Source organism: Lichenostomus cassidix, chromosome 12 (genome assembly GCF_008360975.1).
Source record: "Lichenostomus cassidix isolate B80296 chromosome 12, HeHo_3.0, whole genome shotgun sequence".
In the NCBI taxonomy this organism is placed as follows: domain Eukaryota; kingdom Metazoa; phylum Chordata; class Aves; order Passeriformes; family Meliphagidae; genus Lichenostomus; species Lichenostomus cassidix.
Window position 1 is genome coordinate 7,048,176 of NC_139493.1, and position 15,335 is coordinate 7,063,510.

Consider the following 15,335-nt stretch of genomic DNA (forward strand, 5'->3'; position numbering starts at 1 on the left):
TTAGCGCATTTTCAAGAGCTGTTTTAACTGTGTTTAAAAGGAGTAGCAAATTCCCAAATTAAATCACCCTATTTATAGCAAAGACAAAGAGTTTCACACAGCAGGAGGATGTACTAAAGCACCATTTTCCCCCACCTGTTTCCTTAGCAAGCGTTTAAGTGTCTCTATCTACATTTTCCTAGTAATCGCATATCTGAAGTAATTTAGCTCAGAGTTATTATGAAACAATAGGAAGAGTGCAAATAATCGATCTGGGATTCATTACAATTGGATTTTTCAGCCAGTATCAGTAAACTTCTGATATTTTAATCTTCACTCAGCAGACAAATATTTCATATCAGAGTCAGAGGAAAATAAACACCATACCTAAGCAAAGTTTTTATCACTGGCCTACTCGCTGTTTACACTTGGCTGCAGCAGGTACCAACTTATATCCAACTCATACATGCAATGCAACACTGAGATCCAAGAGGCAGTTACTACAGGATCAAAGCTTTATTTCAACTATAACACAGTATATCCATGGATTATAATCCTTGAGCAAACAGAATATCACAGTAATGAAGACCTTAGCATTACAAATATGTTAAAACAGCTTGCATTTGGGGTGATATTTAAGGTCAAGTTGTATCTGAACACAACTATTAAAATATTATGAAAATTACCATTATGGAGTAGATAATGTTTTCTTTCAGACATAACCTCTAAAAGTACATTCCATTTTAAATTTGGTTTTCTTATTTTTCAGTATCAAGCTTAAACTGAGCATCTACATCCCCAACCTGTTCTGTGTGAATGAAAAAGGGAGAAATGAAGAACTATAAGCTCAGCCTAAAAATTAGCTTCCAACTTCTATGAAAACATGACCCTGAATAAATACAATCAAGAGGATACCACAGTGTCAAATATCATGTGTTTAAACCAACTTACTATTTCAAATGTACTCTCGAATTAAATTAATAGGCTTGTGAAAGATTCTGCAGAGTAAGAAATTTCTTTTCCTAGGGAAAAGTAACATGCCTTCTGCTCCTGCCCCCACAGCCAGAATAACTGAGAAAGTAAAAAGCTTGGGAATGTGATGGTAGAGGTGACAAGATGGGTGAACAGGCTGTGCTCCTGGGTTAGTATTGGGGTTACTCATCTGTGCATTAACCTAGAAAAGTATGATTAATTATTTCTTCTTGCAAGATACTCCAGGATTAACTTTCAATCAGGCAAAACCTTTGGGCTTCCTCACTGCTCATCATTCAATTGTTGTCCCCCACCCACCAGAAAAGCACAAGAAGCAACAGGCTTCTAAGACCACTGCAGCTTATTTATAAATACATTGTAACACAAATGGGAAAGCAGCAAGTCCAGACTATAGAGTAACAACTTTGGTTTGTTTGTTGGGTTTTTTTGTGTTTGTTTTCTTCTTGTTTAGTTTTCTTTTTTTTGTTTGTTTTTTTTTGGGGGGGTTGTGGTGGGTTTTTTGAGAGAAAAACCATTTACTCAGGATGGGTAGGAAATTACAGAAGATATATATGATGTAATATCTATATTTTATATTTTTATATATATAAAAGCTTGGGATAAGATGGGGTATAACTACATAGAATTGATATGTTTGAGGTAACTGACTTGACTCGGTGAAGAATACCCATTCAAGATCTCACAGGAGACCAATATTAAATCATATCAGTATAAATTAGTTTGGGGGATTATTAATTTTTTTAAGGTCACTAAAGTTTAATATCTGCTGATCAGTTTCTACAAAAGGGCAAGTAACAAGGTAGCCTGGCCATGGTACATTAAACTCAGCAAACCTAAGCAGAACAAGAGATACCATATAATTACGTTCCCTGCCACTGTGTGCCCCAACTCAGGAGACACTTGTTCCTGTACCTTGGTGGCCCTGCTGTGTCACCCCTGCCCTTATTGCTGTGCTGTTTCACAGTCACAGGCAATTGCACTTATTTGTTTCAAACCACAGGCCAACATGAAGGCCCTTGCCTCTGAGCGCAGTCACCTACACACATTCCTGCTTTAAATGTTTCTCTTCATTCAGTTTTTCCTTTTCTGAACATGTTCCTATACAGTTTTCCTTGCACTAGTTGTCCTACTGCTTCTAAAGTTATGCTGTAGGAAAAATAATTAAATTCCTTTTTTGAAGATAATTTCATTTTACTCTCAGGCACACTATGCGAGCACCCAACTGCAGCATGGTTAACTACTCTAACCCTGCTTGCAGGTGCCTTTCATGCACATTGCCAAACCCTCAGCCATTGAGCTGCCATGCCCTCAGTGTCCACACTTAGATCTCCTTCCAGGGGAAATCACAAGGGCAAGGAGATAGTGAGCATCTGCATTGTGTCCCAGTGGTTAGGCGGAGTCGAAAGAGATAAAGACCCTGATTATTCGCACGTATAAAGAACTTAGGGGCCCAAATTTTAGTTTAAGTGATTTCCCTTTGGATGCAAAGAACGGGATGAATCCCAGTCTTTGTTAGCAACTAACTGCTCATGCATCCCTTCATTCTGAGCATCATGTGTAATAGGTTTTCCCTTCTTGTCTGCTCAACCGGTTCCAATTATTTGCTGTTTAAATGTGAGCTCTACAACTGTAAGATCCATACACATTCCCGCTAAATCAGACTGAGAATCACATTGTGAGTTTACAGAAGAAAATATTACCAAGTTGTCTTTGTGACAGAACACTGAGTAGGTATAAAATTGCAATGGTCTCTATGCCAGGTTTTTTTTAAGCTCTCAGCTTGTAAGATGAAAGCCTAATTTGATATTTTTGTAGTTATATAACAGTTCTAATATTTTGTGACATTTTGTATTGTGACACTATAGATGAAATTGTCATCGGACTGACACCCTTTACTGTTTATTCCTTAATTACAACTGTTAACAACACTGCAGAGAAGCGTGCTAATCTGCCATCACATATTATGAAAACAACGTTATTGTTACAAACACCAACACCCACTCAACAGGATAATTCTAAGATGGCAGTTTCTGTAAAAACTTATCAGTTTAATGGACACTTCAATAGAAAAAGTTTTAAATGAACTCTTAATATTCCTGAGGAAAAAAAAAAAAAAATTTTATATTGCACCTAAAGTTCTGATTTTATTGTGTCAGTGATTCTTCATGCTACATAAGGATATAATTTTTTTCAATAGTGGGGTCTCTATAGTACGAAGATGCATAGCTCAGATAACTAGTAACCTAGCAATATTTGCAATCATTACATTTTCATATCCTCAGACACTGGCAGAGGTAAATATTTTTTTCTACTACTTCCAGGTTGGGGGTGGAATTATGTTTTGCAGGAGATTAAATTTTAACAGTATATTGACTCAAGTCCAGGTTCTCAATAATAGAAGAAATTAATATTTTCTAGGCTGCTTTTGCTTAGGAGATTAATTTTCTGCAGGCCATGTCACGCATCAGGGAGGATATTCCACTGAACTGACACTTTTAGAAGTTCTGTACCAGTGAATTTTTCATACCCAGTTAGCCCAGTACAATTAAAACTCACTGATACTGCACCTCTGTAGGAGGATGCTGAAAAGCTGTTCAATGTCTGAAAATGAAAATATTATGTCCTCAGCTTTTGTATATGCTTTGGTTTTGGACAGCCACTGCCAGTTACCTTTCAGTTTGCTTCTTTCAAACTTTTCATGTCTCAGAAAAAGTTTTCACTTGTAGATTATATCAGCAGAAAGAAAATAGCATTAAGAGCAGCCCAGAAGTAGCAAAAAAGCCCTAGAGATTTGTTTGCCCACCCATTAGACAGGAAATACAGTGTAGGCAGAAGGAGGTTGGGAAAAGCAGCCTGAAGTGAGGTGTAGAAGTGATGAAAGTGGCAATGACAAAAATCAGGGAAAACATGAAGCAGAAATTCAAGTTTGTTCCTTCTACAACTGCTCTCATGAAGGTTTTTACACAGATTCCTGGTGCTAAACCAAGGCTACTCTGATGCACAGTCTGCCTTTCCTGCTAACAGTAAATTCCTCCTTTCTCCCTCATCCACGAGCAGGCATGCAGCACAGATGACTGAAGTGAAGAAAGATAATGCAAGAATCTGTCTTTACTTATCGCACTTATATGTAGAAGCAGAGGATTAAAAATAACATAAAACTCTTCTCATACTGAAAACCCAATTGCCTTGGTGGAAATCTATACACCAACATTTCTCAATCTTGATCCTAAAAGCCTGTTTGAGGATTGCTTCTCTAATACAGAACAAAAATAAGGAATTGCACACAATGCAACAATGGAATAAAATTATCCAATGTAATTAATTTTCATTTAAATTATTTACATTTCAGTTTAATGGCATGATATTGTTTTGCCCCATCTGGATGATCTTCTCTGCTTAAGTGATAAATTTCAAAACAAAATGAAACTAGAATGTTTATTTTTGTGAATCTTCTTCTGGGTAGTTTATATTCTGCTTTGTAGCTTTCGTTTTCTTAAAGCCAATAGGAACTTCTGCTCTTCCTAAAAGAAACTCTTCCCACTTGGGAAGAGATTCTTTTATTGATGCCAAATAGAGAGTCTGAGAAAGATATAAGAACAAATAAACTTAATTTCAAAACCTGTGTCAGCCAGTTTAAAACAATACAGATATGCAATGCATTATCCAATCTTATTTTAAGAGTAAAGCAATTCAGAAAAGAACAATGTACTTATATATGAAATTTCAAATCTCTTGTATGATACAAAATATCAGCATGGAGATATTTCATTCTGCAGGATGAACTGTGAAGTGACTGAATATGCCCTCTTGTGGTAAGCAACACATCAGTTTAGACCCTACAGTACCTTTAATAAACTATGTTCCGTGATAACACACTTTTCCAAAAGTAGCTTTTATATTAAGTATGTATGCTATTGGAATTTAATTCTGCAGTGGAAAAAAAATGTTAGAAAAGAAAGGTGCACATTTCCCAATGCAAATTGATTAACCTAGAAAAGTTTACAGTACTATAGTTCACAATACTTGAGTAAAATTTTAGACTTAACTCACTGACAAAATAATCATGTGCAGTATTTGGATCACAAATAAAAAGAATTTTTTTAAGTGCTGTGTATTTAGCCTGTGGTCTAGGAGAATCACTGTGGATCATCTTAACCTTCCTCTTTACACTGTGCCTCTGAGTAATAAACTAACATATTATTTATCTGTGTTATTCAGAATTCATTGTTTTTGTTTTGATATCCTAAGAATAGCTTTGTTCATAGGATTTTCAGGAAAATTTTAAGTGCCAGGTATCATTCTTTCCCCACAAAATAATGTTATCTTAAGAACTGTGTTAAGATAACACTTTGATCTATCCACCAATGTAAGTATATTTTGCCATTGAGGTCCTGTCAGAAAAATGTGATTTTGCAATAGACAACAGTTATGATACATATGTAATGTGCCTTTTTCCTTTACTTAAGTATACAATGAAGGAGAAATGTAGCATAAAACTGAAGATCTCCCTGCAGAGTACTAGATTCCTGGCTAATCATTTTGATCCTTACATGTAACTCAGATATAACTATGGCTCTTGCAGATTTACAAAAATATTTTCTTCAACAGATTTACTCAAAGAATCTTTTTTGACAAGCATATGTGCTGTCACACAAAACTACTCCGACTCAGCAAGCTGGGGATCCATTATAGCCATAACTTTCAGAGTATATTAATACAGACACATATATGGCTGAGTGAAATATGCTCAGAAGTGTTTTGGAACAAAGCACGCACAAGAATTTTGTACCATGAAAGAAAGTTTTCTTTTTCCACTATTTATAGCACTCTTCTCTAGAAGCATAAAAAAAAAAAAAAAAGCTGAAATAGGTTCTTCTCCTTCAAATAGTAACTCTGCTCTCTCCAAAATTTCACCGCTGCTGCAGTGTGCAGACATTCTGCAGCCACGAGGAATCACTCTGCAGCCTCCAATTTGTGCAGAGTTCACTCGACATGCCACAAGCAGCTTAACACCTACCACAGGACTAACTGACCCAAAGAACTCTAGAGGTATCTCAAAAGTCCTTGAAGAGTCTAAAACTACTTCTGAACACAGTCAAAACAGGTTTAATATTAGTAGGTTGGCATCTGCCTTAGCATCATTCAAAATGTACAAGTATTCAGGAAAAAATGTACCCTTTTGCCTAAAATGTCTAAAAATAATGAAAAAAGCCACTGAAGGAGCTTTCAGTGTACACCCTGTCACAGTCACAGTAGGCTATTTACAAAATGCAATGACAGATGAAAACTTTGAACAGTAACCAGAACAAGAAGTGATGTCTCTCCTTTAAGTACTAGCCTAAGCACGACAACACTTGCCCAGCAGGTGTGAAGCTGAGGTACAATACAGCTCTCCTCACAGCTGACAGTGCTGAAACCTGGCCCTTCGCCCTGCTCTGACAGGGCCCCAGCACCCAAACCAGCCTGGGACACTCTGCTCCCAAGGCACCACACAGCACAGAACCCACTGGGGCAAGAGGCAAATGGGAATCTGACTGCTCAATATTTTTAAGTAATGATTTAGGAACAGCAGGTTGAAAAGGAAAAAACAACCATCGAGTGTTCCTGCTGCAGTACTTTTCATTACGCTTCCATACAACTCTAACTGATGTGAAATTTTCTCTGTTCATGCTGATAAACTGTTGACCCTGAAATGTAAAGATGACAATCTGTGGCAAACTGAGAACGGGCTGACCATACAAAACAAACTAAGCAGCTCTAACATAGTAAACACAGTAATCCTCTGATATTCACTATATTATTTTTTTATATTTGACTTCATTTTTAAATAGAAGTGTGTATAGATCTGGAAGCTGCTAAATATTTCCACCAGAATGCTCCAGAATCTAGGGACCTTGCCCCAGAATTTAGGTTCAGCTTGCTACACAGTACACAGGCCTTTGGCTATACCAGTCACTGGATTTTAAAATCAATTATTTTCACTTTAAGAACATGCTTCAGGGAAAAAAAAAAGCAAAATATTTGGTAAACAGCAAATGAAAAGACAGAGTTCTAGGACTTACTTCTAACTTAACAGTATCGGGATGTGGAAGTAAATGTGCTCTTTCTTGCAGCCTTTTTTGTGATGCTTCTATATCCTAAAACACAGGCAAAGTACATTTTAAAAACACGCATTGGGAATTTTAGAAGGAAAACACACACATAAAGACACTTAAATTAACTAAATAAACCCATTACAGCTAAACAGCATTCAAATAATAACACTGAAGTTCAAATCTTTGTTTAGTCATTCTGAAATACAACTTGTATTACTTAGACTAACACCCTACAGCTGCTAAATACGTTTGCTGCACCTTTTTCCTACAAGAGTATGTTTCACAACCAAGACTTCTGCTGTAAAACACTGCTATTCTTTCTGGACACTGGGGCAAATCAGTTAAATTCTGTTCTAGAAAACTTAAGGAAATAGAGGGCAACAGAACATCCTTTTCTGTGCTGCATGAGACTGAAGTATGTATTATAGCTACTGTAACTGTAAAGTAACTAGGCAAATTATGTGCAAGATCTTTACTTCTCAAGACAAAGATGACTTGCTAATATGCATGCATAACATGTGCACAAAAATGTAGAGCTGCAGCAAGCTGTTCACCAGACAAACTTGGATGACAATGCACCTCACATAGTTTTCTTAAAAAAAAAACCCAACAGTATTTGGGTTTCTGCTTGTCCAGTGGATGTGTGCTGGATTCACAGAGGCCCAAATAAATATTTTAAAAAAGAAACAACCAAAAAAACCAACAGCAACAAACAAATCAAAGCATGCCCCCAAACTAACCACCCTCCCCCTCTAAAGTTCTGACCCGTTCTTGTGGGCTTAGTTCCATACCCAAACATTGAAGAGATTGAGTGGTGGGCAGATGAAGAGAGACAGAAAGGGACGTGGGAGTGGGGTGTGAAGAAGCCAAAGCTGAACAGAGTGGAGGGGGAAAGAAAGTATAGCAGATGGCAGAGTTGGGAGCAGAGAGCGGGTGTGAAGAGTACAACAGAAAAACTAAATGAGAGAGGAAATTCCCCAAAGGGACTTCCCAAATATTCACCACCACTGCTGCTGAAAAGAAGAGTGAGATTCTGGAGGAGCATATCCACAAGAGAGACCAAACATGATTACTCGTATTGAATAATAGCCAGTCTGAATACATCAATAAGTAAACAGTGCTCAACTCAAGTTTAGTTTAGTAGAGTATGATTAATAAAAGCAAAAAAACATCCTTACTGTCAGCTGAAGTTCAACTTAGTGACACAAATAGAGTCAGTTTGTTCAATTCAGTGTTCTTATTTTATTTCAATAATTCCTTTTACAGTATTCTCTTGTATGTAATTACAAACCTAATCCAAGCACAACTGTTCCTCCCTTTTCTATAGCAAAATCCATACTGCTGTTGGAAGCTAAAGGATATCTGAGAAAGAGTAAACTAAGTCTCAGATTTATCCAAATTTTCAGAAGTAGCAAATAGCTGCCCCTTCTCAGGTAAGAAAAGACCAATGTGATAAACATAAAGAGGGAACATGAGAAAGGACAGAAGCCATTTGAAATCAGGATGTCAAAATAACAGAGGTCAACACAGATTTAAGTGACTTAAGCAAGGAATTTCTCTGTTGCACATACTTAAAACAGATACACACAAACAGCACCAAAGCTCATATCAGAATGGCTCAGGCCAAGTCTGGAGAAGTTACCACCATAATGAACCATACTAAATAAAGGATCATTCAGTAATGTTCATCTCATATTCACCCACAGGATTTTCCTGCTTTCTGATTCCTTCTTCCTAATTACTGTAGGAATTGTAAGAGGAAGGAAGAATATCAATCATTATTTCTTTATAGACCTAGCCAAGTCATTGGAATGTTTATGGTGATAGGAAATGAGTGTCTTTCAGGCAAGAAAGGAGACAGCAGTTGTGCATATATGTTTAGTAGAGAAGGTCACTTTGGCATAGCCTAGATATTGGACGTGTCTTTTCGTTGCTCACTCCAGTTTGTGTTGTGCAGTCTATTGTCATTCAGAATACTGATTTAATGACAGACAGTGAAAGAAATTTTTGCTGGAAGGTGTAGCATGCTTTAGAAAATAACTGGAACTACTGAAAGATTAGATGGCACTTCTTATGTGTCTACACAACTGGTAAGCTTTGTAGGAAAAATAAATCCTTGTCATCAATATAAAAATAAAAACATCAGCAGTATAAACTTCTTTGGAAAAAAACCCAGCTAATCTGATATGTCACAGTACTGAAAAAAAGAGAGCATCTTACTGTGCTTCCCCTAAAACCACAAGGACTGGAACACAAACAATTCAAGACCCTTCCCCAGAGGTAAAATGGAATGCATGACACATGCATTGCTTTTAGGGGACCAAATTCAGCTGTCACTTATATTGATATCAGTCTGGCAGAATCCCACTTAAATAATTCTGGAATTGCAAGCCTGGGAAGGAAAGCAAATTTGTTCTAAATTACCTTTCCAGTACTAATTACTATATAGCATATTCTTTCTTTTCTATTTCATGTTACAAGCTGTTGCACAGTAATACATATTTCTAAACACAAGAAATATCACTGAGAAACAAATGTCATAAATTAGATTACAAATACTAGTCTAATTTCTGCTTTTATTACGACAACATTATATAAGCACCAAATGATACAGATTTCCCTAATCTGCAGTCTCCCTCTAAAGACATCGAGGAAAATACTCTGATAATTATGCTAAAATGCTGAACAAATGCTTATAATGTCAAAATTTCAATTAAAAAAAAAAAAAGGTTAGCTCCTTGCTTCCTACTGATTAGAATTTAAATTAATTTTGAAATATTTCCTGCGCATAAATACCAACTAGCACAGAGAAAGAAAAATGTCTTTTGCTACGATCTATTACTGAAAACAACTGATTTTGCTTACATGCAGAAAACCAGAAATGCAAATAAAAAAATAACACTTCGTCATGTCCATGTATTTTTGAGTAGGCCAAATCAACAACTCTCCACATGGTAACTGTGAAATGTACAGTGCCTGGTATCAGGAACAATATTCTGAAGCTGGCACATTAATCAGTCTTGTTTTCAAGCTTCTCATATATTATGCTGCATAGATATTCTTTCCTGTTTTCTTCTGTTATCAAAAAGCATCTGCAGGAGTGCACGCTTGTTAAAACTAGGATAAAATTAATAGATTTAAATTGATTTATGCTACTTTATCCTGCAACAGAATTTGTTTTGATACATATGTTTTTGCTTTTTTTCTGTACAAACACCAACATTTTTGACACTTGAAAGGAACAATTTTGAGGAAGTGACAGAAGATAGCAAATATCTGTTTAACTGCAGAAATATTTACACTCTGTATATGTCTGAGCTATTGTTAACATTTCCAATACAATAAAGCCTTCAGGATGAAGAAATATACACTGCATTTATTGTGTTTGCCTGCACATGTAAAGTGAGAATGCATTCATAAACGCAAATAATTTATAAAGCCCTATATTTATGAAGTAAAAATCTAACTTAAAATTCATATGGAAAATGAGAGTCATAATGGCTGAAATTTCTAAATCAATGGATTAGGGGCTACAGAAAAAATAACCAAACCACCCACTTGTCCCTAGCCTTTCACTGAAGCACCTACACTTACTATACCCAGTAAAAGGGGGGTTTATTGCCCCAGAGCAGAATGCCCCAGTTTACTAGTTGAAGTTGAAAAATCTTCCTTGTCACAGAACAGTTAAAAAGGCATTCCTGACTAACTGTTCTGCCTTGTATGCCCCTCTCTAAATATTGCTCCCATTTGAATACAAACTCTAATGCAATAGAATTATATCCACCCAAAAAGTAAAAAATTTAAATCTGAACTAGGCTCTGCATGATAAAAACCTAAGAAATCCTGGTGACACAAATTAATCTTGTAATTTTCTATAGTAAAATTCACTTTTTCAATAAACACAATTCATGCATTATGGACCCTTTATATGTAGGAGGCTAAAGAAAAGGCACAGGAGGTTCAGTTTTCTGCTGTCTCCTGAAAAACTGACAAACACTTTTCAAATGCATCATGTCAGTGGTCAAGTGCATCTCTTCAAACACAGATGCCTGAGCTAGGGGGTCCAGAGGAGCCTTTTAGTATTCCAGTCCCTGCTATCAGACAGAGATCTTTTTAATTGCCCATTGTCCAATGTCAGCTGAATTTACCTAGGAAAAAATCTTACCTAAATATAACAACAGATATGTAAAACAGCTACGAACATTTTTAATGGTGCCACCCCTATGAAAAGCCAGAAACACCAAACACTGCTTTTGCAGACTTGCAAGGAAAATGATGGAAGTCACTCTACACTTCTTTAGAGAAAAATTGTAAACTGAGAACCTCTTCCACAACTTAACACAGCCACAGTGGGAGAACAGCTCCTACCCTTGGCCCAAAAACACTGCACCCTGGTCAGCCCATTTCCAAACACAGCCCCATGTCTTGAATCAAAGCGTAGAGGGGCTGTGAGTGCTGACAGACCCCTAAGTTTTCTCAGGCAGACATGTACTACCATGTGTTACATCTCTACATGTACTTAAAAAAAAAAAATACATAGTAGCAGCTGCCACCAGGAGGCTTTTGTAAGAAGGGCACGGGAAATAGGTAGTGATGCCATCGAATAATAAAGACTTGTCATTTAATACTTTTTGGTAAAGTTCCAGAAGAGTAAACCATATAGAAGAGAATTCAAATGACAACTATAGAGCAAACACTTCTCTTTTTTTCTTATAATTATCTAAGCTACATAACCATGACATTTCGATGCGGTCCCTGGTAGTTGCAGAAACTTACATTTAAAAGTGCTGCATTCCTTTTATGAGCTGCATCAGCTGCTTGAGTTTGCCATGTCTTTTTAGTCTTTTTGTCTCTTAGATAAGTCTCCATCTGCTGTAGCAGCTCTGATCTCTGAGACAGTCTACAAAGGAAAACATTTTGCTAAGTGGGTAGAACATTTTGCTCAGGAGCTAGAAAATAACCTTTTTACCTTACCCAGTTTTCTCAAAACTATGGGGCTAATTAAGCCGGCTGCAGGGTGGGTGTGCTGGGGGAGGGAAAAGGTACAGGCAGGCATCACCTGCTGTGCTTATATGAAGCTATAATGTTGCAACTAGCAGTCCTCAAATTCTGAGGTGCTTGGAAACACTGAATCTCCCAGAACAGGAAAGACAGGGTGAGTCGGGGTGACTTGATCAGCACTACATTTGCTCATTGGCTAGTGCTAGTTGTTACAAGAAAAGCAAATTTTTCTGAATCATTACTGTATTTGCCTCACAATTTGAGTTTACAGGGCAACAAAGAAGCAATTCTATAATTGAGGCATTGAGTGAGAGAATCCAATTACCTTCCCCAAATAGGAATTTAATGGTGACAGGTCAACAATGGAGCTCTTAAACCAGTACCACCATTGGAAGTCAAAAAACCTCATCAACCTAAATACCGTTAACGGCAGGCAAGGATGCTAATTCCCATGGTTCCTGAAGGAAGAGTGCCACCTCCTGGAACTCCAGCCCCTTGCTGAAGCACCACTGTGCTGTGCAGAGCTCGGACTCACTGACACCAAGGGTAGTGTGCAGGGAGGGAGATCTCACAAGACCAACACAAACTGCTGCAAAGCAAAGCACAGTTACTCACATCTCCTCATGTCTTCTAGCAAGGCGAACTTCCTGAGCCAAATGGGATGACATCTTCAGTTGTCTGCCCTGGTTTTGGGACTCTATGAAAGGAAAACAAAGTGAAGTTAAAATCTTCTGAAGATGCACATTAACATACACTTTCCAGTATTAAACAATTCTGGTTATAAAGTTGCACACATTATATTTATATGTCAGCTATCTACACAAAACCTGCCATAAGACATTGCTATATTATGCTTTGAATACATTCACACTACTAATGTTCACAATATGTTTTAGGAAAATCCTACTGTATTCTAATAATTTATGAAAGAAGCATTTTTTTTTTCAGTTTCAGATTTAGCATTAAGTTTTCTTGAGTTTCAGATGCTTACAACCACACACACTCTTTGTGCTTGCATAAATTGTCTACTACTGTTTAAATTACTGATTTCTGGCTTTTATCTTTGTTGCCCTGAACACAAAGTTATACTTGTAAACTACTTCTCACAGATACAGGGACCTGCTCATGGGAAAATATGTTTAAGTACAGGCATGATTAAAATAAGTAACTTGATTAAACTAAATAACTTAAGATACTACAGGAAACTTAAGCTACTTAAAGCTTAATGTCCAAATGCTGGAAAAATTACCTTCCTGAGTTCAGCTTTTCAGCACCATAACTGAGTACATAAGGGAGTACACAGTTTAAATTGTTTAGAACTTACTGGTTTTTTCCTGAGCTGTTAAGGAGATCAACTGCCCATTGACGCAAATAAAGATCCCACAGCACCTTTCAGAAGGCTGAAAACGTTTTGCCTATTTTTTTTCACCTCAGAGGTGCCTGCGTTGCTGTCACATTAAGTAAAATTAAATAACTTATCACACGTTCATAATGTCAAAGGGAGGGAGAGCTGAAAGATCTCATCCATATAACATTAGTTAAGGTCTCATCCCTGTCACAAGTCACACCTAACTCTGAAACCAGTGATTTACACGTGGCCTCTGCTGAGGGTGGGGCACATCTTCTAGGGACGCATGTTTTACCACACTCTGAACATACTTCTATCCACCTGGGCTGCTGCTAATGCTGCACCTTGTTTAACACGGAGCACATCCCTTCAGTGCTCCTTCCCTCAGCCGGCGCACTTCATGCCCTTTGCGACACACCTTTACTGGCGACAGGAGAAGCCAGAGCACCCCGCCGCACGCACCTCTTGTCTTTAGGAGTGCCTAAAGCTTACAACGGGAGCAATAAACTAGCACCAGCGTGAGTGACAAACCGGCACCGGCCTGACCATCCTCCGCCCGCTGTATCGTGGGGCAACCGCTCCACTCACTGCTGCCCTGGGCAGCGAGCCAAGGCTTGAAGCAGCCCGGGATGAGCCTCCGCGGGCGGCCCGCAGATCTCCAGCAGCCCCAGGGAGGCTCCTGGGGCCGAGAGCGGCACCCCCAGCTCAGAACCCGCGGCCGCTCCGCCTCACGCCGCGGCCCTGACAGGGCGGGAGCGCCACGGCCGCAGCGGGGCCGCGCACCGCTTGAGCCCTACCATTGGGAATGGGGAGGGGGTGGATTTATGATCTCGTTGTTATGCTCCATCCCGTATGATTGCAGGACAATAAGTCAGGAAATAAAAATAAAATACCAAATACACTAGCTGGTTTACCTTTAGCCTCACCGGCTCCGAAAAGAAAAGCAACACCCGCCATGGTCTCCCGGACGCCTTAAAACACCCCCCGCCCCCCGCTGCCATGGAGACGGCCGGAAAGGTGGAGCCGAGCCGCCGGCTCGGTGGGCGGGACCGGGCGGGGGCGGGATCGGCCGCGCCCCTGCGATTGGAGGAGCGGGAGGGCTCGGGGCCAATCAGGGCCCGGGGCGGGAGCGCGGGAGCGCTGAGGGGAGGGGGGGGCGCGTGCCCGCGCTCGCCCTCACAGAGCCCGCGCGGCCCGGAGCACTCATGGGTTCTGCTGGGGTTTGCGTTTAAAACAAAAATTCCTTGCCCTGTGCAAGGCACAACCTTCCATGTCCGGCCTGGAAGACCGCCCGGTTCTGGAAAAGCGCCAGCCCGGTTCTCCACATGGTTTCCAAACCCTCTGGTGTGGTCCTGCCCGTATGCCAGAGCGAAATTCCTCCCTGGCCTCAAAGCCGAAGAGTTCCTGGGGCAACTGGTCTTTAATAAGCAAACTTACATCACAATGTACTTCAAATAAAAAGCACAATTAATCCACTTCTTTATTTCCCATGAACGTTTTGTCCTTCACAGAAAACATAAACCAAAAAAATTCCAAGTCAGATAAAGGTGAAAAGTATTTTTTCTTCATTTTATTGGTGCCCAACACATCTATGCACACGTGCAGCTGCAGATTTCTAAAAGCTGCTCTGAAAGTCCTTGTCTTCCCTAAATGTTTTCTATTTAATCATTCTCTGATCCTTGTTCAAGACACCTCATCTCAAGCCTTTCTTACTGCTGATCAGAAGCTGTTTCTTGTGATTTTTCGTGTCTTTATATTTTCTATTTTTCCCATTTTCTGATTTTATATTTCTGCAGCAAAGTCACATTAATTCACTACGTGACATAAGTAGAAGTTCTTTAATGTACTTGTCAACTTATCCTTCCTCATTGTAGCAGTCAGGATAAATAGTACTTAAAATCTTATTTTAATTTTTTTTT

General features: G+C 38.8%; 1 protein-coding gene across 2 annotated transcripts; it reads right to left on the reverse strand.

Annotated features, from left to right (window-relative positions):
- Nucleotides 1–480: 480 nt before the first annotated feature.
- CEP15 (centrosomal protein 15) lies at nucleotides 481–14,480 on the reverse strand. 2 transcript variants are annotated; one of them, XM_085072415.1, is made up of 5 exons: nucleotides 14,331–14,480; nucleotides 12,684–12,765; nucleotides 11,844–11,967; nucleotides 7,035–7,109; nucleotides 481–4,551 (listed from the first exon to the last, which is right to left on the reverse strand). In XM_085072415.1, exons 1-5 carry the CDS (start codon nucleotides 14,371–14,373, stop codon nucleotides 4,408–4,410), a joined length of 468 nt encoding a protein of 155 aa, XP_084928541.1. In that variant the 5' UTR covers nucleotides 14,374–14,480; the 3' UTR covers nucleotides 481–4,407. The 2 variants fall into 2 exon arrangements, with proteins under 2 accessions (XP_084928541.1, XP_084928542.1); XM_085072416.1 differs by lacking the exon at nucleotides 14,331–14,480 and adding an exon at nucleotides 13,879–14,185.
- Nucleotides 14,481–15,335: the final 855 nt, after the last annotated feature.